Source organism: Sycon ciliatum, chromosome 7 (assembly GCF_964019385.1).
Source record: "Sycon ciliatum chromosome 7, ocSycCili1.1, whole genome shotgun sequence".
In the NCBI taxonomy this organism is placed as follows: Eukaryota; Metazoa; Porifera; class Calcarea; order Leucosolenida; family Sycettidae; genus Sycon; species Sycon ciliatum.
In genome coordinates this window covers 14,084,495-14,111,038 of record NC_088649.1, presented here as the reverse complement: position 1 = coordinate 14,111,038, position 26,544 = coordinate 14,084,495, and the positions used below count along the sequence as shown (strand labels likewise).

General features: G+C 48.8%; 2 protein-coding genes across 2 annotated transcripts; both read right to left on the bottom strand.

The window, feature by feature from the left end:
• Window positions 1–439: 439 nt before the first annotated feature.
• LOC135821061 (serine/arginine repetitive matrix protein 2-like) lies at window positions 440–15,545 on the bottom strand. The gene is made up of 6 exons (XM_065334123.1): window positions 15,367–15,545; window positions 15,140–15,241; window positions 9,900–10,066; window positions 7,833–7,899; window positions 5,570–5,740; window positions 440–5,215 (listed from the first exon to the last, which is right to left on the bottom strand). Exons 2-6 carry the CDS (start codon window positions 15,201–15,203, stop codon window positions 849–851), a joined length of 4,836 nt encoding a protein of 1,611 aa, XP_065190195.1. The 5' UTR covers window positions 15,204–15,241; window positions 15,367–15,545; the 3' UTR covers window positions 440–848.
• Window positions 15,546–19,319: 3,774 nt separating this feature from the next.
• On the bottom strand, window positions 19,320–22,124 carry LOC135821060 (uncharacterized). The gene is made up of 2 exons (XM_065334122.1): window positions 21,006–22,124; window positions 19,320–20,315 (listed from the first exon to the last, which is right to left on the bottom strand). The coding sequence occupies exons 1-2, from the start codon at window positions 21,408–21,410 to the stop codon at window positions 19,746–19,748; spliced, it is 975 nt and encodes a 324-aa protein (XP_065190194.1). The 5' UTR covers window positions 21,411–22,124; the 3' UTR covers window positions 19,320–19,745.
• Between the last annotated feature and the right edge of the window lie 4,420 nt (window positions 22,125–26,544).

Below are 26,544 nucleotides of genomic sequence, written 5' to 3'. Positions count from 1 at the left end.
AGCCGCACTCGGTGTGGAGAGGCCCAAGCCAAGCAGCTTGCACAGTAGCAGCTTGGACAGTCTTTCTCATACTCCTATCATTTGCGCGATGATGATTTTCTTACTTTTCGCTCTATTGATAAAAAGTGTTTGTTGAACGGTATGCTGTTGCTGCAATAATAATACGCGCGCAGGCACGTGATGTGAAGAGAGATATCGGTAGACAGCAGATTGACACTGTGGATAACCTTCCCCACCAGGAATGTACTTCAGTACAAAAAGCTAGCAAATGTAAGAGAGAGAGAGAGAGAGAGAGAGAGAGAGAGAGAGAGAGAGAGAGAGAGAGAGAGAGAGAGAGAGAGAGAGAGAGAGAGAGAGAGAGAGATAGAGAGAGAGAGAGAGAGAGAGAGATAGATAGAGAGACAGGCAGACATAACAAGCAAATATGTTGATGAAAGGGAAAGGGGGAACACCTCATGTTGGTGTCTATCATACAGTTCTTCTTCTTATTTTCTTATACCGAGCGAATTTGGCGGTTTGAGAAGAAAGCTACTAAAAGTTGTGTAGTGCAAGCAGAAGAGAGATAAAGCACTACACGTCTTGTAAACATAATGTCTTACGCTAAGATGACCAGTACCTATAAATGAAATTCTAACTGACAGGTAATCACGTATTGGCTGAAGAACTTCTAGTGCATGTTTGAAGCCCATCTTGACAACATACAATTGACAGAATTGAATTTGAAATTGAAATTGGTTTGTAAAAAGGTCAACAAGTTGTTCGATATAGCTCCTCACAATGGCTTCAAAGGACGAGATGAGGCGAAGAATGAAAATTGTAAGCACGCACACACTTGCTCAGCCGTACGCCTACAGCATGGCCTGCTCAAAACCACCGCTGGTAACGTTCTCACCGGCCGCCCACCGTCCGCTACGGATATACTGCTCTCTCCTGGCCTTGGGACTCCTGCCGGCAACGTGGCCGGTGTCGGACATGCTGCGATGGCGTGGCGATGCGGAGGAGAAATCACGCCTCAGCACCTCACCGGGGCGAGTTTTAGGCATCACCATTCCCGGACTGTTGACGTACCAGTGCGCCTGGATGTGGCGCAGGCATTGGTAGCCGATATTGAGGTCCATGTCTACACTCTCGTCGGCGCTAGTGAACGTCTGCATGCTGAACTGGGCGTTGATACTCTTGTCGCCACCGCTACCGGCGCCTCCGACAAGTGACACACTATCGAGCTTGGTGCGTGGCGGTGGCAACGGTGGTGGCGCCGTCAGCTGCTGCTGCTGCTGCTGGTACTGGCAGTGGTGATGGCGGTCGTGGTGGCGGCAACTGCGGTGTCGGTGATGATGTCCGCTGGCATGGCATGCAACGCCGCTGTTGGCTAGCCTGGCCCCAGGACCATGCGTCGTCGAATGCCCGTCTGTACTAGAACGGTTTGGACTCTGGGCAGAGCTGCTGACGCTGGCACCACGTGACTGGCTCTCCAGGTTGTAGCATTGGACTGTGGAGTGAGTGCCGCCGCCACTGCTACTGGCGTCCGCGTTGTTGTTGCTGACTCTTGACAGGTCCGCCGTTGCTAGGAAGCCCTGCTGCCGTACACCATTGCCACCCCCACCACCACCAATGGGCAGGAGAGGGCAGTGCTGGCCAGCGCCGCTCCCGGGCGCCTCGCGCAGGAAACCGGGCGGGCTGCGAGCGGCACTGTAAGAGGGCGATTCGCCTTCGAGGGCGTAGCGTGCGGAGGATGAAGACGTGAATGGAATGGTCGTTGGTCTCCTTCCGTAGTGCGCCGACTGGTTGTCATCTGAGTAACACCTCACCGCTGCAGTGCCGGTCCCACTGCTGCCAAAGCCAGTGCTAGCAGTATCACAGCCACAGCTACTAGTGGCTTTATACCATCCTTTCTGGAGCACCCGTCGGCATTGTGGAGAGCCTACAGACGCCGTCCTGTCACCGCTCACGTCACGCAGCGCTTCAGTCACACTGACTTGTGTCACAGGGGGACTACGTGACAGCACGTCAAGCTTAATGTCGCCTTTCCGGGCGAATAGCGATACGGGCGATGACGGAGAAGACGACTTTTGACACGGATTTGATTGGGTCCGTCTGCATGCGCTGTTGGCCGCCACTTGGCTCGTGCGACTGGCGCCCGGTGTGTCGTCCGTGCTAGACAGTCTTAACGGGTTCAATTCTCTGTCGGGCTGGGAAGCAGAGCTGGCCGGTCCGTCTGATGCGGGAACATCGCACTGGTCAGGGCTCAGCGGGTCGCTGGCGGTGGTACGAGATACGCGTAGGCCGCTCCCGCTGCCCTTTACCGCCAGGCTGGAGTTACCGCTGGTGCTGGCACTGGCACTGGACTGGCCGTCGCTGCCTTTCTGCGGTATGACGGGCAGAGTGCTGCGACGAAGGCTGCTCATGAAGGAGCTACGCATCGCGAGCATGGGACTCTTGGGGCCGAACAGTCGTGTGGGAAGGCTGCCAGTGCTGTCCGAATGCGACGAGGGCGGCTGCCATCGAGCGGCCGGGTCGCCGCTGCTGGAGGTGCTGGACGGGCTGGAGCGTGGATAGTTGCCGGCCTTCGAGCGGTTCACGGCCATCTGCGGAGACGTGTCCTGCACCTCCTGCATCATGGGGTCGGGCTGGAACTGATCCATGTCGAACGAACCGGACATGGTCGAGATGGTCGTGCTGCCGCTGTTCAGCTGCTTCACCTTTTCGTGATTGGGGGACACGGAGACACTTTCCGTACCTCCACCTGCCGCCGACAGTTCCAGCGAGAGCCTGGGAGTGGTTGATCCGCGAATGTCCTTCGTCGCAGCGGGGCACGGCTCTAGCGAGCCGCGCGCAGAGCGCAGCATGTCCCGGTGGCTGGCGGCGGGCATCTGATTAATGTCGCACAGCGACTGTCGACTAGACAGCAGTGCCCGTGTGTCTGAGCTGGACACGGAACTCAGGCGCCGGTAGACTTCCAGCAGCTCTTCTTCCATAGACTGTTGGCTGCACGGTGCATCGCTGCTTGTGGGATGCTGGCCCTCGTCTGTCGATGGACCACAAACCACTTCACCTTCGATCTGGTAACATTCTGGTGCTCTCTCAGTGCTGCTGGGCTGTTCGTCCGGCAACAGCGCCCTCTCTTCCTGCGGCTGCTGCTCCTGTTGCTGCTGCTGACGTTTCTGTCTTGGTGAGCACCTGGCTCGGTGATCGAAGTGCGGTTCACCTCCGTCGCTCTCGAACACATCTTCATCGGCATCATCCAGTGGCGGCAGGACGCACTCGTCGCAAAAGCACGTGGGCATGTGTTGTGGCGAAGACTTCCGTCGTGAACCCACGCTCCTCGCCGCTGAAGGCGTGCATAACACGCCGTCACATGTAAGTGTGAGTGGTAAGGAGGTGTGACGTGGTGACGCCGAACTGCCGTAACCACTACTAGCCTTTTCAGCAGGAAGAGTTCTTTCGTTGCCGGTTTGTCGGCCACAGCAGCTCGAGTCCAAGCAGCAGTGCTGGCACGGTTCGCTGGAAATGGCCACAGGGCAAGCAGGCCGGCAGTCCTCTCGTAGCCCCAAGTAAACCTGACACTGTGTGTGACGGTTACTGCCTTGCTCCGCAAGGCTGCACACAGCCACTGGACAAGTGACCGGGTCGTCGAATTGTTGCATCGATGCACTTAACTGTTGTTGTTGCTGTTGTTGCGGTTGCTGCTGCTGCTGTTGTTGTTGTTGCTGTTGTTGCGGTTGCTGCTGCTGCTGTTGTTGTTGTTGCTGTTGTTGCGGTTGCTGCTGCTGCTGTTGTTGTTGTTGCTGTTGTTGCGGTTGCTGCTGCTGCTGTTGTTGTTGTTCTTGTTGTTGTTGCTGCGGTTGCTGCTGCTGCTGCTGTTGTTGTTGTTGTTGTTGTTGTTGCTCGTGTTGATGCTGCTGCTGCCGGTGGTGCTTTCCCGGATCTCGAGAAGAACTCCAGGTGCCTGATCGGTTCTTTTTCCAGATGGCTGCATAGTCATCATTGCCACCGCCACCACCACCACCACCACCACCACCACCGCTGCCACCGCATCGACTCATGCCAGAAACCGGGCAGCTGCTGAGCGCCTTTGCGCCGAGCGTGAGAGACCTGGGTATCAGCATGTACGGCCGCTGGCGCCTCGAGCTCACGCTGCCGTCCATGGAACGGATCGGTGCTGCGGCGGCGGCGGCAGCAGTAGCGGCTGCAGCAACAAGCGGTGGTGGCCTACGTCCCTGGTGGTGGTGGTGTCTGGGCGGCGGCGGCGGAGCGGGAATAGCGGCGGTGGCCGGGGATGAGGTCAAGTCGTTGCCATGGCTGTCCCCACTGCTGTGCGACGTCGGGCGGATGATGAACTCCACCTCCGTTCCCATGGCAGCAAGGTCCAGGTCGGGCAGGGAGTATTCTGCGCAGATATCTGTCAGCCGTGTAGTGTACTCCGGCTGCTGGCGACGTACTTGTATATCGGCCGACAGCGAGGCTTTGCAGCTGGACGGCCGCTCGCGATAACTGGCCATGCCGTTCAGCTTGGCGTAGACGTGCTGACGACGGGGCGACCTTGCCGGCTCAGAGGCTTCCTCAATCACCGCCACGGACTGGTTGCGAGAGATTCCCGGCGACGTGGATGCCTGGAGGCTTGAGTCGGAGATCAGCCGATGGCTCCTCATCAGCTTTTTCCGATGCACGGGAGAGGGCGAGCTCTTGCGCTGAGGCGGCGACGGCCAATCGGAGAAGTGCGATGCCGAGGCGCCGTGACCGCCAACTCTGCCAGTCTGCGGCATGGAGTACTCATCGCGGGACAGCAGGCTGGAGCTGGACTGGTGATAGATCGGCGAGTGACAGTACAGAGGCGACCCGGCATGACCGCCGGTGGTGGTGGCCGTTTCTGCCTGCTGCACGTTGGCCGCGGGCTCCGTCGTTGCCGTTGGACACTGCTGGCCAATCAGCTCGGTGTTGGACGAGGACGAGAGGGTCTGCACGACCGTGTGCATGCGGCGAACACAGTCAGGCGTATCGGCTAGGGTGTTGACCTGAAGGTGGTCGGCCGCAGCAACGCCGTGCGGGTACTGCAGGTCGCGCATCAGATCGCGCACCATGTTGGCGAGAGGCTGTGTGTGCATCCGGTAGTACACCAGCAGGACGAGCAGCGTGACGATGAGCACAGCGCACACTGAGCAGATGATGGGCTTGACGTACGATGTGCTGGTGTCGCCCGTCGTTGTGGCTGTTTTATCTGCAGTGCAGAAGGAGAGAGAGAGAGAGAGAGAGAGAGAGAGAGAGAGAGAGAGGGGAAAAAACGATGGCCACGTCAACCAACGGCAGCAAAATAAACAGTGGCAATGGCGCCGGCATTGATAATGATAACGACGACGACGACAACAACAACAAAAACAACGACAGTAGCACCAACAATTAGTATAACATGACACGGCTGGTCATGTAAATTGTTGACAGTGAAGCCGGTGGTGCACATGACCAAGATTGTTACATGAAGAGAGAGAGAGAGAGAGAGAGAGAGAGAGAGAGAGAGAGAGAGAGAGAGAGAGAGACATCTACTCTGCACAGGACAAGATGCCTGGTGACTTACTGACGCATTTGATGGGTTTCGGGTACCAGGTCATGTCCCTGCCGCATATCGCTCTAGTTACCTCCGGTACAATATCGTATCCGTCACGGCAAGCAACATTAGCATATAGCTGCTTAGACTCGTATACGTAGGATGGTTGCAGATTGGCGATTTCAAGAAATGGACACATGCCTGAAGGACAAATACATGATTGTATGACGCACAAACAAGTAAGATGGAACAGAATGTTAAATGCAACTCAGAGTGTTATACATGTGTGTTGTAGTATATTATTTTGTGTACGTCGTGTGCACGTGGTGTTGGTGCATGCGCGTGTTGCTGTGGTGTGAAAAGCAGTCTTCGTCTTCAGTTCGTCATGTCTAGTTGTGTTTCGTCGTCTTGCAATAAACAGTCTTCTAAACGTAGTTATCTCGTCGTACATTGTCTGAGTGTGGAGATGGCACGAGGCTGGGAGCAGGTGAAGAAAGTAAAGACATCACTTGCACGACCATCAGGCAAAAAAGTATTACGCTATACTATGTAATGGGGAATGGGGTTTTGTTACCGTAAAATCCCGCCAGAGCGCCCCGTCTCTCCCATCCGCCCCTCCCTGACTTCTTGTCAGGGAAGTGATTGATTGTATCCTCGTATGACTCTGTGATGCCGTACTGTATACATGTACTGCAGACGCGTGCTCAACCCCGTTGGAAATGTATGCAACAGTGCCCACCCTCTTGACCAGGGATCGCACAAAATTGATGGGTTTGTACGACTCCTGGCTCTTGACCTTTGGTCGGTGTACGAGATGCACGAACAGTTTTCGTCGGGTGAGTACTTTTTCATGTAGTACTGAATGCAGTAAGTAGGACTCGCCCATCCGCCCTTCCCCACCTGGACCTACTCGAAGGGTGGCGGAGGTAGGGCCGCTCTGGCGGGATTTTACGTTATATGCACAGTAAAGTAGAGAGGTTCCGCAGAACGTAATTTTAAAAGTCAGTAAAAAACGTAGTAGATCTACGGAAAGTCTTACGTAAACTGCATGCGGATCTGTGTTCCGCCATACAGAGTTTTCAAAATCACGTAGCTGCCCTTGGCAACTCCAAACGCGGCAGTGTACGACCGAATCGACCTGGGGAGAGAGTCATAAATTTGTACCCCGATCCACTAACGGACCACCTACGTTATCAGAGCCCTATCCAGGCGCGTACGCAGGGGGGGGGGGGGGGTTCCCGTTGCCCGGAAACCCCCCAAATGTTCCAAACGAGCAACGTTTTTGGGCATTTTTGGTAGGGCGCACGATCGATCTGGCAAGAATGCAAAACTTCTACAGATCGCAACTCAGTCAAATCTCGCTCAAATCCAACGATCCAAATATCCAGGTCGAATAGAAAACTCTCAGCTGTCGGTTGAAACAATTTTCAACGCGCTGCGAGCAATGTCTCTTAAGATAAATCATTCGTAAGTTGAGCCGCGATCTCGCAATTTCAAAAGCGCGCAGTGCGACTGGAGTATCCAGAATTAGTTGAGACTTTTCGTCGCGCTGACTTGCTCAATTTTGCAGGGGCTTCACTTGTGATATTTTCAAGAGTACACAGCCAAAAAATCGAAACTCTGCGATCAAGAAAAACGAAATCGCTGGAGCAGGACGCGTTTGGGCCTTTTTCGCACCATCGCTGCACTCTACCGCGATAAATAGCCATAGCGCTGGATATGTACATGACTGTACTGTGTCCTGGAGTATCATGGTCGACCTCATTCTCTCCCTGGTACCTTTCCACTTCCAGGAAGCCCAAGATAATGAAGATTGAGTGAGTAGAACTGAAGTTATGATCCAAAGAACACGAAAAAATGCATAATTTTGAAAATTTCCTAGGGCTCTTTAAATTAGAGTCATTGTTTGCGATTCGGTTGGAAACCCCCCTAGAGGTGACCCTGCGTACGCGCCTGCTATCTACGTACTCTCCGTAGACAACTTTCCGTAAGTGGCGCGCAAACTCGCGAATTCACGGGGTTTTCCCGCCCACTAATGTAAAGTTGCTCAGCTTTACGTAGTACGGAACCTCTCTAAGAAGTGAAGAACGAATGCGTGTGGAACACAGTGGGAATCACACGCTTAGATGCACTCAGTGACATCACACCCGCACCCACATTCCCATAAACATGCGCTTACATACTGCCACCAGCATGTGTCCCCCGACAAATACGCCAGACAGCGTGTGAGCAAAGTCCACAGATACGCAATATCCGCACGGTAGACTGGCAGCGAGCTTAGTCTAGCTCTTACCCGGTATGATGCTCGTGTCCAAATCGGCAGCAGATGGAGAGGCAGACCATAACAGTACTCCGGCAATCTTCACACGCACATGCACACACACACGTACGTGCACACAAACGCACATGAACACCCACACCCACACACACACATGTATACACACACACACACCTCAGACCTCAGACCTGCCCATCGCAGAAGCGATGATAGCGAACAGCTATGTTAGACATGGCAACTTGTGCTGGGATTACACCATTCAACAGCTTGCAAGGCTGATGAATTGACCGCCACTATTTTAGCCTGGTATCCACCACACAGCTGGTTGAAGTGACTTTTTCTGGCCAGTGAATCCCTATTTTTAATTTTTTTTCTACACACACACACCACACCGCATACTCCGGCATACACTGGCTGTTGGTAACCACCCAGGAGAATGAAAGAAAAGTCAGGAAGAGTCCGAGAAAGAGAAGAAAGACGTGTGCGACCATAATCGTCGGGAATTGAACCCGCAACCTCTCGATTGGAAATCGCGCACACACACACACACACACACACACACACACACACACACACACACACACACACACACACACACACACACAGCAATGCTCAGTATTAGCAACACCAGCCGTGACGAGATCAGCACACACACACACACCTTGACCTTTGACGCCCATTGCCGGAGGCGATGATAGCGATGCTACAGCAGAAGCCATAGCAACTTGTGCTGGGATTGCCCCATTCAACAGCTTGCAAGGCTGAAGGATTCACCACCACTATTCAGCCTGGTCTACACCACACAGCTATTCGAAGTGGCTTTTTCTGGCCAGTGAATCCCTAATCACACACCCACACACCCACACAAACACACACCATGTACCATGTATACGCCCGTCGCAAGAGAAGCACGCAAATCTGCAAATGCACTGGATGTGCACCCACAGATTTTCTCTTATAGCAATGATAGCGAACAGTATCTGAATGAGACTGATCAAGACTTGCGCCAGATAACTGTCTAATCCACACAACTGGCGAAGCCATGTGAATCGACCACCAATGCACACCTGGTCTACACCACATGGAGTACATCGGCATAAAACGGCCAAGACAGTTACCTATGCACACCCTACACTTGATGGGGTAACCAGTATAGACAGCACGCTGCTTTGATAGAAGCAGACACTAGATGCACTGGTACCTTGAAGTGAAATTGGAGTTACTTTACCAACCAGCCTCGGCTACTGAGTACTGGGAACCCAGAGCCAACAGACATACCAACAACCTCAGCCATGAAAGCTATTATAGTAACGACACACTGGATTGTGGAGCCGAAACTAGTCCAACTTCCAACACGCACGCACGCACACACACACACACACTCACACTTGTACTTGTTGCTCACTGCCAAAACTGGTCACATGGGTCTCCCCAGGAGAGGGGAGAGAGACTCAAAAGGAATCTTGGAAAGATGACTCACTTGGCTATTGAACCGCCCAACGGCCGACACCCCCTGAAATTCCCAAAACTCTGGGTGGACTTGAAAATGATCCCACTTATGGGCTCACCACACCTCAGTAAGTGGGTGAGGACAAGGTGCAGAAAAAGGATTGACGGCATCAGGGTATCCGCCCCGGGATCCACCTGCAGTTACCCCCGCCCCCAGTGAAGGTAATACTTGCTACTAGTGTGGTGGCTAAATCAGAGTGGAGCTTCACTAGCACCATTGATTACACAAGAGTTAATCTAGCCAGAAGCAGTCCATGGTTAACAGGTATGTATACTTGAAATAGAAGTATAAGAACCCTGGAACCAACAAAGGTGGCAGGTACAACATTACACTTTCAAGCAGCCGAGCCTGTTGGCAACAGACTCTACACAATCAGGCATAAGTGTACCCAGCATCCGAACTAGCTGACGCACACACACACACACACACGCACACACGCACGCACACACACACACACACGCACACACACACACACGCACACACACACACACAACACTCACTCTGCTCACTTGAACGTGGCGATACTTTAGTCACGGATTTCCGATATCTCTGACCGGAATTGTACAGCTTACCATGTGCCACCTGTTCCAATTGAAAAAGGAGAGCAAGTGATGAGGGCTAAAGGCGTCTGGCGACACCATGTACCAACGCTCATGACCGAAGGGCAGGAGGTCAGCTCCGCGGAGGGCAAACACGATACCGCCGATCACCACGATCAGAACGACCACAAGCACTTGTGCTGCAGAGCCGACAAACAGCAGCAGAGCAGCAACTATCACTTCAATTATGCACACAATCAGGTGCCTGGCGTCCCTTTCCGTAGAAATATTTAATAATGAACAACCATTAGTCGAACACACAAGGCAAGGTAGGTGAAGAGGTTTCCAATATAGCTTTCCTGTGACGATCATCAGTTCGCCACAATTATTGGAAACCCTTGAGTTTTGACCTACCTTGTGTGTCGGAGTAATGAGTACAGTCTTCTATGGTTGTGGGTCGATCGTCTTCGCACGAATATTTTTACATATCACACATGGTTATTGTTTGTATCACACATGGTCCTTCGAGCCATCGATTTATTTTGCCGCTGGTTGTAGTCGCGGACGTCAATCAGTTTGAAATTCGCGACAATGACAGATCCCAATGCCAGCGCTGGTCCTGTCAGCGAGGTCGCTTCGCTGATTCGTCTAAAGCGGAAACGCGGTGGCCACCGAGCGTCCGCAACAAAGACGAATACCCTGGCATTATCAACCCTTGAAAAAATGAAATCTGAGTCATCGACACTGGCATGGTCTGAACCCATCGTGGACCTTCAGCAATTTGTGGGTACGCTAAAGGCGAAAGTTTCCATAATTGGGACATTGGATGAGCAGATTCTGGATTTGGTGGAGGAGTCTGAGACAGAAGTGGATACAGCAGACTCGTTCTTGGCAGACAGCTCGTGATCCGACAAGTGGAATATTTCTTGCAGCAGAAATCTGGTGTGGTTGTAGTCCCCAGCCCTTCACAGCTCAGCATCTCAGATCAGGTTCAAGAAAGGCCAGCTTGCGTGCAGCCCGAATATCATGATCTTGCTGATGACTTGAATACTCAGTAAGGTTCGTGGGTTTCTGTCAGGAAGTGCGATTAATTTTGACCTATTTCACTACTCCATTGGTCGCTAAACACGGGCTTGGAACATACAGTGGGAACAATACACCACGTGATGTGAGTTTTCACCGTCGGCGGATTCCATATATGGGGTATCCAGAGTTTCACACTCTTGGGAGCTTAAGTACGTGCACTCTTCAAAATACTAGGGAGGTTTAGTCCCACGTAACCGATACGGGAACGTGGGTGATACACGTAAAGTTAATGCAATGGACCCATGTTCGCAATGTTGTCTTTAGTCACACGGAACAAACAAAAGCATGAAGCGAAAGGCCCAAACTTGGTCAAAGACGAAGCTTCGAAGCTCATTGAATATTTTTGATTTCGTGCTTCGGAAACTTCTTCAGTTGAGCACCCACACTCCAAATTTTTCGATGGAAATGTTCCTCCTGTGGAGCCACATTTGTACTCTATGCCCGTACCTGTTGCGGTACAGAACCAGTTGGCTTGGCCAACGAGAGCTAGGCGGTTACCGTCACGACTCGCTGACTTTAATGTTAGTTGAGATCACTGGGACGCGATTCTTGAGAGGCCGGGGAATTGTCATGACCCGGATCAGACTCGTCGTGAAAGCGACCACGCATTGAGCTCAGCAGCCAAAAGCTGGGCTCCGAAATATACTAGAGTTCTGTAAGAACCATGATTAGTCCTGCGAAGGATTTGGCACTTTCGCTAGTTGAGCAATCATGGCTTACAACTCGTGGTCTAGAGCCGCAAAGTGTGGTCGTACGTCGACCACACCTTCAGTACAAGTCGTCAGCATTGTACTCACTACACTGTTGAGCTTGAGGGGACCACGCTTAGTCCTGCAAGGGAGCGGATACCTTTGTTAGTTTGAGCAAGAGTGGCGCCTCTTCTCGTGTCGTCAGACGCAAAGGGCCGACAGTACTTCGCGTACTCTAGACCCCAGGCTCGTTGGAGGGAACACGGCATTGCCGTCTGCTGCTATGTTTGGAGGGAAGAGCCCATATTGGGTGAAGCCGCAAGAGCGACACAGCTACGCTTCCCGCCTGCTGCAATACATCCCAGTCCACCGGATCACGGACCAAGATCATGCCAGCATTTGGAGAACACTGTACTCACATTTGGGTGAGCGGGCTCCCGTATTGATCTTTGTACTGACGTATATCCTAGTTTGGCTGATTGCATCACTGTTTGAAATATAGAAATAATCCTTACACGTACACATTCTTGTCGCTGTTGCATACTTTTGATCGCATAATGTAGCATATAAGGAGCTGTTTTGTTAACATTCATTCTCGACTCTCGGGGAGCTTACTACTCCTCCGACTCTCTCCTGCTTTGGGTCTTTGACTCTTCACGCTTGATCTTTCGATTTAGCATTGCAATGGTTCAATAAACACTGTTCAAGTGGAATTAGAAACCTGTCGTTCTGTGTGAGCTAGCAACTTGGATGGCGACTATATTGGTCGTCTACCTGGGTAGCCACTAGACTGATCTAAGCCAAGTCACAAACCCGCCAACGCGCGGCTGTAGCGTATAGCGTATCCCCGTACGTTAGCATAACCCGTACGTTACTGTAATCCCGTACGTTAGCATATCCCCGTACTGTATCCCCATACGTTAGCGTATCCCCGTACATTAGCGTACGGAGTCTGCCTTTGCATAAAAGCTGCTGCTCACGATTCTTTTATTGCCAGTTAGTTAATTTAGTAGCCAGTCAGTTAATTTAGTTGCCAGTTAATTCCATTATGAGTTAATTTCGTTGCCAGTACATTTCAATTGCCAATTACAGTGTGTTCACTGAGACCCTTGTGCGTTCTTGCCTCCGAGAGACTGCGGCCCGCTACAAATTGGTGGCAGCGGTGGTTAAAGTCAACTTTGTCAGATTCGACCCCACCTGTTTTACGTGCTACAAATTGGTGGCAGTGGTAAATTCATTTTGTTTTATTCTATACCTAACTTTGTTACTTTACACGTTTCTCGGACCCCCATGGCTCAACCCGCTACAGCTCCGTGCGACGAACCAAGATGAGAATCATGTTTCTTGCCTTCCTGGGCTTGGCCCTGCTTATTAGCCTGCAGCACAGTCAGGGTGCCAGCGTGGATCACCCTTCTCTCCGCACGGCACTCACTGGAGACTCCTATGGCGATTCCAAGCGACCCGCTACCTACATGTATACTACCGGTGGTGATGGCGAAGCTGATGAGGACGACGACAGGCAGGCTGCTGCCCAAGACAAGGAGGGTATTCCCCAAGACCAGCAGCGTTTGATTTTCGCCGGCACGCATTTGGCAGACGGCCGAACCCTGAGTGACTACAACGTTCAGCACGAGTCCACTATTCACTTGGTACTTCGTCTCTGTGGTGGAATGCAGAATTTCGTCACCACTCTTCCTGGCTAGACCATCGCTCTTTACGTCGCGCCAAGCGATGCTATCGACAATGTGAAGACCACGATTCAAGACGAGGGGTGATCTGTGTGACGCCGAGCTAGCCGCTATAAGTGACCGGCTCAACCAAGATGAAGATAAAACCTGGCTCGCCCTCCGCCATAGCTCCAGCCGCCGCCATGGTTACTGACGCTGATTCCAGGTATGGCCTTTTCTTTCCTGTCTTCCTTCAGTCTTCCTATTCTCTTCAGTCTTCCTTTATGCGAGTGTGTGAATCCAGTTTAGTTTGGTAGACGTCCGATCATGGTGAGCCACGGTTTACCCAGCTAACCTGGGACAATGTGTGTGACAATGCCCCGTATAGTGAATAGTGATAATTATATAGTATAGTGTATTCAGTTCGGTTTTTGAACTGCGATGTTCCTGGCGGGTTATGCCAGCGTTGTGCAGCAAGAGTGCTGTGGTTTTTCAGGTCCTATTTGGAGGACGTTTCTTTACCCTTTTGACCCCGTGAGATCGTGTGAACCTGGTGTGCTTCTACTTTATGATTTGTTTATCAGTTCATTCTTCTGTCTATTCCAAACGTTATCATTTCCGATATTATTTGCCATACTCCGGTTGACGCTCTCCCAGTAATTCGCGATCTATTATAATGTTCACGACTACATACATGTACCTGTATTATAGTATGCAAGACATCCATTCTGCCTTTCTCTTATCGTCGAGTTTATTCCGACGCGACCATGCATGCCGCCAGTTTCTTCTAAATAACAGCCAGTTGTTGGTGTCCAGCTAGCTATCACCGAGTATTCGAATCACGAGGACGTGATTGTATTTGAGAGGGGAGGTGTAGCGTATAGCGTATCCCCGTACGTTAGCATAACCCGTACGTTACTGTAATCCCGTACGTTAGCATATCCCCGTACTGTATCCCCATACGTTAGCGTATCCCCGTACATTAGCGTACGGAGTCTGCCTTTGCATAAAAGCTGCTGCTCACGATTCTTTTATTGCCAGTTAGTTAATTTAGTAGCCAGTCAGTTAATTTAGTTGCCAGTTAAGTTAATTCCATTATGAGTTAATTTCGTTGCCAGTACATTTCAATTGCCAATTACAGTGTGTTCACTGAGACCCTTGTGCGTTCTTGCCTCCGAGAGACTGCGGCCCGCTACAGCGGCCATGACATTTACACCAAACTTACGTTACGATGTTGTGTACATGCGTGTGTGTGTGTGTGTGTGTGTGTGTGTGTGTGCGCGCGCGCTCGTGTGTGTGTGTGTGTACATGCGTGCATGTGTGTATATGTGTATATGTCAGCACACAAAGCACAGAAGATTATAATTTTTCGACTAGGCCTTTCATTCCATTACTCTTCAGGTCGAATACAATGGTGATTATCGGTGTATGTTGAATGGTGCAATCCCAGTACAAGTTGCTATGGCTTCTGCTATAGCTTCGCTATCATTGCCTCCGGCGATGGGCGTCAAAAGGTCAAAGGTTGTGTGTATGTGTGTATCTGGTACCGTCATAATGGCACAACCTATTCTAGTCATGTCAATATTCATGTAGAAATATTTTTCTTATCAACTTCTCCTACACCATAGTACGTGGTTGACCACTGGCCAGATTTATTGTTGCTGCTTCTTTCCCCCCACCCCCGACCTCTCTCGTTGATTTCGGAATTTAGCTCCATGGGAAACAATAATGAAATCCGTGTGACTTAAAAAATGTTCTACAGCAAATATTGTTTCTTGAGAAAATATAATCAGCGAGGCCGAAAGTCAAAGAGGTCATTATTTCGTCTCACCTGATCCGGATGCTGGCGTTACACCCATGCATTGGGCGTCGCCAGACTGCAAGTTGAGCTCCATCGCCAAGAGAAGGTTGGCGGAACAAGGCCAACATTGGTCTGGGCTCCAAACAAACGACAAATTTGGCAGATTGACAATTATTTAATTATGGCATGAGATGTTGTACGCACGAGCTGGGTATATTTGGAGCTTGAATTCGCACGCTTGACCACTTTCTACCCACCGTAGCTCCTGTTGGAGAAAGCTGCCAGTAGCTTACTCCGCCGCCATCCATCCAACTGTAGATCCGCAAAGATTCGCCATCACTTCCTGCTCCTCAACGACTGCCCGGAAAACTCCTCCGCACACCGCACCCAACCTGACTCAGCCTGGAAGTCCAGGAACGGTGCACCGGTACGCGGTGGTCAAGCTTCCTGTAGATCCATTTTTTGGCAACCAAGTCCTTCGACTACATGAACTCGCACGTGTACTTGATGTACGCATCTACAATAATCATGAAATGAACGTCATCGTACGTACACCCAAATACGGCACATTATGTATGCCCGCCAAAAAAACATTGAAAAAGAATGATCAAAAAATTGTACAACTAGCTGGAAGAGCGTATACGCGTAGATGTTCGTGCTACATGTACATGTATACAGTGGACCTTGTACTACAGCAGTCCATCATCAAATTGGTCAATTTCCGAGGGAGTCGCTGGTCAATCCTGCAGTGGCCTGGGTAGGCCTTGACGGATTATGCTAGCATAATTTTTCGCATAATTCCTACCAAAATCGAATAATCGCATAATTCGAGGCAAATTGCATACGAATCGCATAAATTGGAATAATCCAGGGAGTCGTAAAATACCGGTATTTTACGACTCCCTGGAATAATCCGCCTGTTCACATCAAATTCCATACCTAATACATGTACACTGTACTCTCACAGTCATTTTCATATTTATTATGACTTGTAGTTACCGAAGAACAGAGAAGAAGAAGAAGAAGAAGAAGAAGAAATTCCATATTACGGAGGATTAGCAAGACGAAATTCGTGTTCGCGTTCGCAAACATTTTTCAGGTCGCGAACTGGATTGCGAACTTTCGCAGTTTTCGTTCGGAAAAGTAGTCGGAACACGAATCGCGGATTCGTGTCAGAGCAGTCATAAATTTACCACGCTGTACCTGTACATCGTGCCAACGTCATGCATGTGCGAATTCTGTTTGCTAATCCTTCTCATAACGCGAATTCCGTCACCGAGTTCGACTTTCCTTGGAGTGCGAACGCGAACGCGAATTTCGTCTTGCTAATCCTCCGTATTAATACAGTTGTACATGTTCTACAAGTACAAGTACAAGTACAGTAGATGCACCAGGAAGTCGTAGGTTTACGACTCCCTTGATAACATGTCCAGTCCAATAGTGACGGCCGTTCGTAGCTAGGTCGGACGGTGCGTTGACCCCGTTGAACTTTTGCTACTACAGAACAACGCCCTCTACAAAAAATCTCCTGTTATTTTGCACAGAACCATCATATACATGTACATTAGGGCCTGGTCAGACTGCGGCAAAATCGAAATAATCCTAGGATTATAATCCGAATCTCCATAGTAACTTGCCGCCAGAGCGGCAAAAGCGAGAGTAGACGCTCCAAAAAAAAAGCAAGAACGGACCACGCTTTTCCGCTCCAAACAGGATTTGACGCTGATACGCCATTGACGCTGATAATCACTGATTTTTTCATCTCGATATCGAGGAGCTAATTGGCCACGGACAACAACAAAACTCATACCGATGGTTGCAAGGATTGCACTGAAGGTGTTGGCGATCCCCAAGGTGAAGGAATTTGACGTCGTTCGTGGAGATTACCACTTGACGCTCGAAATGAAGTTTGAATTTTCACTCTCCCCACATGTGTAGTGTGATCGCGATTCAAATATTTAATTCTGGACGCTGTTCTGTTTTCGTCAGGCAACCAAAATTTGCCGCAGTCTGACCAGGCCCGTAGTACTACAGTCCATTCATTGGAAACTGGCACCCTAACTTTTCGGTGTCTCTCTCACATAGTTGTAGATATCTTGAAAACAACAGTACATCCTGCATTGTGTGACCCGTTACTCCTTGCCACATTTGAGGCCAGAAAAGTCCAAGACCAGGGAAATAGAAATTCAGCCAGGTTTTACAAAATTAGGACAGGTATGCCTTGGCAAAATGTATGGAGAAGCAGATCCAAAACCCAGATTTTTGAGATTTAAAGTGGGTTTTTGATCCTCAATTCGGCCCAAATCCGACTTTCAAAAGCCAGCGGGCCAGTTTCCGATGAATGGACTGCAGCAGCATATGTGAGCAGAGGCATAATGCGGCATAATATGATAACTTTTAGCATAAAAATAGCATAATTCTGCAATTTTTTCAGCAATGCGAAAAGCATAATTTGAAAAAAAAAAAAAAAAATTTTCAAAGAGTGAAACCACGCTGAACATGCATTATCGATATGATCGATATGAGACAGCTTTCGAGATACTGTAGTTTTGCATTTGAACTGAAGAGTTGATTCATTTTCCATTCTGGCCTTCATTCTCTCTCTGAGCCTGCGATTATGAGTTAGCACGAAAAAAAAAAAAAAAAAAAGCATAATTTCATGAAAATATTAGCATAATCCGTCAAGGCCTAATCCTGGGTTCTTTCCCGCGCCTTCTCTCATTGATTTCGAGGAGTACATCAGGCAGTGCGATGTGCATGTTACATAACTCTTGATGTTACTTCTAAAATAAACAACAAGAATTCGTTAACCATGAGTCATTAGTGAGGTTTTGCATTCCGAATTTCGGTTCGGCGTTCTTCGGTCATTTGTCGAACATCAAAATGCCGAATTTTCGCACCAACGTTTGTTTTGCAAGTCGAAAATGATGTGTTTTCATTTCGTGAGCCCCTGCATCAGCAATGTCCTGTCCCGTGCTCCTTTTCTTGCTGATTCCAACGAACTTTGATCGCCCAAAGAGTCGAGGGCCAAACCTGCCTCCCCAGTCACCTCAGAAAAACCAACTCCATGGCCAAGTCAAATTTTATGCGTATCGCCATAGTCTTTTCAGCCACACAGATGACGGTGAGGATACTCCAGTCCAGGCGAAAGAGAGTAGACAGGCAGTGGAGAGGACTCAGAGGAGCAATCAGAGGTAGCTGACGATGCTGATGTCGCCAAAGACGGAGGCGAAGCGATGCCGAGATAAGAAACCTCTTTGAATAAATCACGCGCTAGCGCTCTTCTACAAGAAAATTCATCCGAAAAATATTTTCGGCAAAGTGAGCTTTTTCCGAACAAACATGCCGAATCTTCGTGTGCATTTTCGACCTCGCTCCCGCGTGCCGAATCTTTTTGCCGAATTTCGGAATGCAAAACCTCACTATTGACCAGATCGCTCTCCACGAGTCTCCCGAGGCCGCTTCAACCTAGGCCTTGACGGATTATGCTAGCATAATTTTTCGCATAATTCCTACCAAAATCGAATAATCGCATAATTCGAGGCAAATTGCATACAAATCGCATAAAATTGGAATAATCCGCCTGTTCGCATCAAATTCCATACAGTTGTACATGTTCTACAAGTACAAGTACAAGTAGATGCACTAGGAAGTTGTAGGTTTACGACTCCCTTGATAACATGTCCAGTCCACTACAATCAGTGATGTAGTCCTGCGGCCCAAATCAAAAAGACGTTGTTTTGCAAGTCCCGTTTCAGTCTCAAGCAGACAACCTGAGCTTTGCATGGGTGGAAAGACCATGTCCTAGGGATGTCGAAACGGCTTGTTGTCATGTCCAGAACTAGGGCATAAGCTGGGGAGAACCAATTAAATTATTTTAGGTTTCGTTACGGAAGTCGTTATTTTACGACTCCTTGATTGAAATTGGCAGCATGTGATACGATGTTTTATTGAAAATTAGTGCAGTCGATGTGAATTTGTTCTTGTGTTTGGATGATTTGTAGATCATGGTTGCCCTTTGCCGAGCGTTCATTTCCTATTGATGGTGATTAGAGATGGCACAGATTGATTTGTTGTAACATTTGACCAAAATCACCCCAAACATGGATCTTTCGTATGAGAGGATTTCATTTATTGGGACACTATCTCCACAACACCAGCGGAAGAGAGCTAGCACGAGCGAAGCAAAGGACACCGGAAAACGGCAGAGTGATAGCGATCATAAGCTGATCTTAGCAAACGAGCGATATGGAAGATGTAAATAATAGCGCAGTAGTGTATTTGTCATTTGCTGCAGAGTTGAAAAGTACAATTCAAATTCAAATCAATTCAAAAACTTCAATAGTGCGGTCCACCAGCCTTAGCTTTCAGACTCACTGTCCGATTCACAGTCGGACTTACAGTCCAATCCACTGTCGAAACTGCCTTCAGAATCACCCTCATCATGGCATTGTGTGCATGCGCGCGCGCGCGCACACACACACGTACACACACCGCCCAACACATGGCATTGTGCGCGCGCGCTTGCACACACACATACACAAACCCCACACGCACGCACACACACACACCGCACAACACATGGCATTGTGTGTGTGCGTCCGCGCGCGCACACACTCACACACCACATAGCACGCTAGAGATCAGCAAGAACCTGCTGCGACCGTGGTTGAGATGGCGCTGTAGAAGACACCGCAGCCGCCACTGGTTGCCTCGCACCCGAGGTTGTAGTCAAAGCCGTACTAGCCGACACATCTGTACTGGAGGCTGATGTAGTACCCAGAGATGAAACTGATCCACTGGTGTTCACCTGGCGCGGCGGAGTAGCGGATCCTTTGAAGCCGAAATGAGTGGGCAACACGACATTGGCGGGGACAAGCCCAGCGGATATCGCAGCGGGCCTATCGTAACTCCTGGCAGTGAGCCTATCGTAATTCCTGGCAGTGGGCCCGTCGTAACTCCTGGCATTGGGCCCGTTCTCTTGCCGGACACTGGGGTGCGGAGTGGACGTGGATGCGGGCAGGAAATCTGCGGCGACCGGCTGGACTGGGATGGTTGGAGTCGGGCCAGGTGCGTTACTAGTATGATTGTTCGTCAATGACTGGGTATTACCGGCCATCGGACCGTTTGCAGACGACACAGACAAGTGGTTGCTCCGCGAAGAGTGCGCCTGTATACCCATGCCACTTACCATACATGTCAATTGCTGAAGGAAACACACAGTTCAAACACAAAACGCAAATGAAACACGCCAATAAAATTCGATCCTTAAACAAATCAAGTTCGCATGTCCTCGTTACCACGGGCTATACAATTGTGTTTAGAAAACAACCAGTTTATAATTCTGTCTCTTCTTGCATACAGTCAGCCTAGAATACTGACGTCAGCTTTGGACATTACTCTGACTCGGACCACAAGCCCTGATTTATTCTGACCTACATGTGTACCGTGTGAAGTAGCGCGAGAGCCAAGCTGGTCGTAATAATACGTGTAACAGCCAAGAACGTAATTCAACCAAAGAAGACTACCACATTACATGAGCATGAACACTTGCATTCCATTTAATACATTCCTATGTTGTAGATGTCAGGCACTGTAGTGTTCACGTCTACATACACATTGTGGCATTCCTTGGCCACCCAGACATTCATGATAGTAGCGCATCATGTTATGTTATGCATGCAGCATGTGCCGTTTCCCGAACGCGCGTGTGAAATGAACTTAGCAGCTTTTAGTTGCTGTGCATGAGTTGAGTCTGGACTCATGATCTGGTGTGTACATGCGATCATGTGATCTTGTAGTTGAGCGTATGTATTATTTGGATTTCCTTGGTCATGACCAAACAATAAAACATGATCAAATTATTTCTACACATTCAACAATGCCAAGAACTCACCTGGTCCCCAAGAAGCTCATTATCTTCTTTTTCAGCATGAAAGTTGGATACTAAGGCGGAGTGTGATGGTCGGCCAAGCTGGTGCCGTTTGCAGTTATTGTACTTATCCGTGAGAAGCTTCATGGGCAAGGCCCTTGCAGACTTCAACTCGGACTGTATATACAGCACCAGGCTGTCAAATGTTTCGTAGGCCGACGGCTGGTCACTCCCTTTGCCACTTCGTTGCCGGTGCATAGTGGCCAGATGGGTGAAGGCACTGTAGCATGCTCCGACGTTTATAGTGGATTTCCGCTGCAACGCAATCTGGGCCATTCTGGAGCGAAAGCCAAAATTCTTGCGTTGTTCTCCAACTCTGCTAGATGCACATGTCATGAGGCACAAGTCTGCAGATGTGGATTCAATCATTGTACATCTCTCCTTGTTCTACGCTTTGCTGGTACATGGTGTCCCATCATCACATACATGTATCTCCTCCAATTCAGAATGGCTTGAAAAGTCATGGCCACGTCCAAGTGGCAGCCGACCCAGCAACGTTTTGTTAGTGTATGTACTGTAGCACTTGCGGTGGTACCATCCGCGGACGCTCTCCTCGGTGCAGTGGCTCTCGCACAAGGAGGTATAGCTCGTCCTGCCTGCATTTAGCAGCTTCAAACAAAGTTTCCCAACTCTGCAAAGTAAATCGGGTTTGCTTTTCCTGCGATGCATTGAACGCAATGGCACAAGCAAAATTCCCGCGATACAACGCCATTCCCAGGACGAGGCCTAAGAAGCTCCACGGCCTCTTCCTCCATCATGTCAAAAGGTGTCGACCATGCTGTGAGCGGTGGGCAGGAGGCACTCAAACAGCGCGAAACGCAACTACTATGCAACTACCAAACGAAAATGCAATTCTACATTTCAAAGAGTATCCTGTCGGTGTCGTCGTCATCTTCAAAAATTTGAAAAAGGCGCTCCTTTCCGTGAACTGTGCACCCCCAGATGGTGCGCAGTATCGCCGACGAGAGCGGAGAAATTGGCTTCTCCTGAGCTTCTGCCCTAACTCTGAAGATGACAACAAGCGGAATCCAGGTCAGGTATACATACTTTAGGCCGTAGTGAAGAACCCAGGTTGTCTGCTTGAGACTGAAACGGAATTATTTTTTGAAGTTTGGGCCGCTGGACTAATGGTTGTAGCTAGGTCGGACGGTGCGTTGACCCCGTTGAACTTTTGCTACTACAGTACAACGCCCTCTACAAAAAATTCCCCTGTTATTTTTCACAGAACCATTATGCATTAGCAGCATATGTGAGCATAATGCGGCATAATAATGATAACTTTAAGCATAAAAATAGCATAATTCTGCAATTTTCTTAGCAATGCGAAAAGCATAATTTCACGAAAATATGAGCATAATCCGTCAAGGCCTACTCCAACCTCTCGCGATACGTCCGTAGTACCGGAGTCTCTTGCCATACATTCTATCCGTCTATACCGGTCTCTCCATGCCCGACTCCTCCAGGATATCCTTGTTTGTTCTCTCTTTAGTCCAGTCACTCTCAGTAGTGCAGTAGCCGCTGATAGCTGCATTTCCAAAAAAGGTTTGCACGCTATCTTCCTTTCTCGTCGTTGTAGTAGTAGTAGTAGTAGTAGTAGAATTTATTATTTTACTAGGGAACTCCCAACAGGCGTTGCCTTTTTACTGGGAACCCTAGGAATGACTTGGTGCTTGTGACAAATGCAGAAAGGGGCATAGCTTGACGACATCCAGGTGGAAGCATGTTCCATCGTTGGTGGCAGTCGCTATGCCTCCGAGCCGTAAATGGCAACGGAAAACCTGCAGGTAGCAGTCGTAATAGGCCTTGACAGATTATGCTAATATTTTCGTGAAATTATGCTTTTCGCATTGCTGAAAAAATTGCATAACTATGCTATTTTTATGCTAAAAGTTATCATATTATGCCGCATTATGCTCACATATGCTGTTAATTAATGTATAATGGTTCTGTGCAAAATAACAGGGGAATTTTTGTAGAGGGCGTTGTACTGTAGTAGCAAAAGTTCAACGGGGTCAACGCACCGTCCGACCTAGCTACGACCGTCACTGGTTGTAGTGGACTGGATAATTATGTTCTCAAGGGAGTCGTGACCTACGACTTCCTGGTGCATCTACTTGTACTTATTATTATTATTTATTCCCGTAGCTATGCAGAAGACGTTACTTCAGTAACGTCTGGCGCTAGCCAGGGTCCACACAGCTTTAATTCCCGTAGCTATGCAGAAGACGTTACTTCAGTAACGTCTGGCGCTAGCCAGGGTCCACACAGCTTTAATTTGGTGTTTGTTTGTGTGTTTGTTTGTTTGTGTCACGCCTGGAGCTATCCCGTATCTGTCCCGTATCTGTCCCGTATCTGTCCCGTATCTGTGACTACAAAGGCTCTACAGGATTGTACATAACAGCTGTCCACAATATGTACCGGCTCCTGTATCTGTCCCGTACCGTACCAATATTCGTCGTATTATGTGTACGACTTCCTGATGTAGAGGGAGATTTGGAAAGAAATAGGGAGACGAGGAGGAAATTAAATTAGAATAGACGCCGAATAGGTGATAGGATGCGTCAGCATAAACAAACTTTTGAAGAGAGATCCCGTCGTCTCCAAAATAAGCGTGAACGAGCGATTCAGCGCCGGTCACAGGAAACGTCGGAAGAGAGATCCCGTCGACTCCAGAACGCCCGTGATCGGCAGAGTCCGCGCCGGTCCCAGGCAACGTCAGGACAGACATCCCGTCGAGTCCAGAACGCCCGTGATCGGCAGAGTCTAAGCCGGTCCCCGGAATCGTCAGGGCAGACAACCCGTCGAGTCCAGAATGCCCGTGATCGGCAGAGTCAGCGCCGGTCCCAGGAAACGTCAGGACAGACATCCCGTCGACGCGCAGAAAAACTAAATCTGCAGCCTCTTTTGCCGTCGGACAGGATAGGTATTTTAGGAGACTGTAAAGTTATGTAATGTGCTCCACAGGCAACCATGCATTCGGCGTCGTCATTGGCTCACCAGGTCCATGTAGATGTATTACTACAAAAAGGCCAGAAAATCCGATTCCTGTATTAAAATCAACTAATGATCGCTGGCGATTTAATTTCGCTGATTTCGCCGCTTGGTACCAACCGGCCAAAGTAATTCGCAGGCCAACGTTTGTCATATAGGCAAATGATGCATGATTGAGCAATGGATGCATGTGAGAGCAAAAATACCGATCGATTTCAAATTTGACGTGAAACTGCGCGTCACGTCGGAAATAACGTGCATCTTAACCTCTCTAATCGAGAGGTTTCTATTTCTCATCGGCTAAAATTTGTTGATTTACAATATAAGGAGATAAAAATTAAAGAAGGAGCAAGACAAAAGTAGATGATTATTAGAGAAACAACAATCCGCAATAAATTCTGCAAATACTTTTGCCTAACTCATAATATTCAAACCGATTGAAACGTTTTTGCAATACAGTGATGTGGCCAATGAACGGAAAAAGACAATTCCATCAGTTCTTATAACATGTACGATGAGCTAGGCAAAAAAGCATAAAAGCATAGCGTAGGGCCCTGAGCTTCCAAGCTCTCTCGTTTGGTGTTTGTTTGTGTGTTTGTTTGTTTGTGTCACGCCTGGCGCTATCCCGTATCTGTCCCGTACTGTACCGTACCAGCAAAGACAGCTGGCCACAATATTTTTGTTTGTTTGTGCCATCGACATGTCTGGCGCTATCCCGTACCTGTCCCGTACCATCAAGAGTACGGTACCATGAAGGGAATGAGTATATATTTAGAAAAGCGATCCTGTCAGCTTTTCTATTATTGTGTTCACATGGCAAGAAAAACGACACCGCTATGCTACGTAAGTTTCTACGTAAGGTGCTCGGTATTTCACTTAGGCTACGTAAGTCTCTACGTAAGGTGCTCGGTATTAGATCTACCAACGGGTGGTAGCCGCGTGCTGTGCACGTGCACGGCAGACATTGTGTTGCATGCTGTGCAGTCCGTTTTCGGATGTGCATGCGCGAGGAACTTCCTTCTTTGGAACTGCTTCTTGCATGAGCTGTTTCGGATATTTCGTGTCCTGGCTTATTTCGCTTCGGCTCTGCTGAGACCTCTTTTCACGGAATATTACTCAATGACAGGTGAGTTGACCAGTTCCCTTTGATTCATTTGCTTGTGTTCACTCTTTCATTTACGAAAAGTGTGCTGATTTTGGGCGGAATGCAATAAATATTGGAAAAGCTGACAGGATCTCTTTTCTAAATTTAGCTTTTCCGCTGCCGAGGCCTCCTTTTACTGAATACTCGATGACAGGTGATCTCTGAGTTGACCGGTTTCCTTCGATTCATTTTCTTATGCTCACCCTTTCATTTACGGAAACGTGTGCTGATTTTATTCGGATTTAGATCCATTTGTATCTCTTTGCCCTTGTCTACAGTGTACGAAGAACGCGAGTTCACCTTCTTGACGGTAAGGCTTTTGTCGAAATACTCATATTCATTGTACATTGGTACGTTACAAGTAAGGCACTGGTCAGTGACATACTATCGTTGGCAGTTCCCAATCTGGAGGGAAAGGTTCAAGGACCCATTGACCGAGTTTGCAAAATAAATTCGCATATCAGGGAAAATCTCCATTGTGGAGAGGTTAAGTAAACTTGTTTGCTTCATACGAAACAAGTCAAAGGGTGCAGTCTCGTCTCGTGAAGATCTCGTACTTGTATGATTGGGTTTGTTTACTCAAGTCTGGGCTTTTGATTTATTATTTGTGAGTACCGCCGGGATTGCACTGCCCCAAATAAAGTTTCGTGCCGCCAAAGCAAGAATTACGATCTGCAATCTGTTTGTAGTACCTGCAAGAATGTGCTGTACATGTATCGTACTTTTTTTCGTTGCTGTTTCAGTTGCCGTCATGTTGCTAAAGAAACGTTCAGTAGAGAGGTTCTGCAAAACGAAAATTCGAACGAAGTTTCGCGACAGTCCTTGCGAAAATGTGTACGAATTTTTGCACGAACTTTGTGTTCTGCACATTTTCGTAGTTTGCGCGGGCCAAGTGCACGTACGCCATGACCCGATCTCACGAAATGTCCTACGACAGTTCATTTCGCGTTCCCTGCAAGTTTCGCGTCCAAAGTTGCGAAAGTTCGTGCGAAGTTTTGCACTTCATGACAATGAACGAACGTTTGTACGCATTTTCGTTTTGCAGAACCTCTCTAGTGACTCATTTGTTTCATACGAGACAAGTCAATGAGTTGGTGTGGCTTAGAATCTTTCGCTGTAGAAGAAATCTATTTGTATGTCTATTGGAGAAATAATTGTATTCACTGGTTATAAAATAGGTTAAGACAAACTCACAGAATAAATACCATTGGTAGCTTGGTGTTCGTCCTAAAGAGGATATCATTCATACTCACCAAAATATGTGTAAGATTTTATTATTATGGAGTGCCTTGTTTATCTCTCAGTACCTCCAACCATAGCCTTGCCCCTTTTATCCTCAGGATCAGTGTAGTTGTTGGAACCAGGTGT

Bases quoted from the DNA above. Each gene is read 5' to 3' on its own strand.
- LOC135821061 (XM_065334123.1), bottom strand. From the start codon at position 15,203: ATGGAGCTCAACTTGCAGTCTGGCGACGCCCAATGCATGGGTGTAACG. The intron at 10,067-15,139 runs GTGAGACGAAAT...TCGGCTCTGCAG, and splicing joins AACGCCAGCATCCGGATCAG to CACAAGTGCTTGTGGTCGTT. The intron at 5,216-5,569 runs GTAAGTCACCAG...TCTGCACTGCAG, and splicing joins GAAACCCATCAAATGCGTCA to ATAAAACAGCCACAACGACG.
- LOC135821060 (XM_065334122.1), bottom strand. From the start codon at position 21,410: ATGATTGAATCCACATCTGCAGACTTGTGCCTCATGACATGTGCATCT. The intron at 20,316-21,005 runs GTGAGTTCTTGG...TGTTTCCTTCAG, and splicing joins ATGAGCTTCTTGGGGACCAG to CAATTGACATGTATGGTAAG.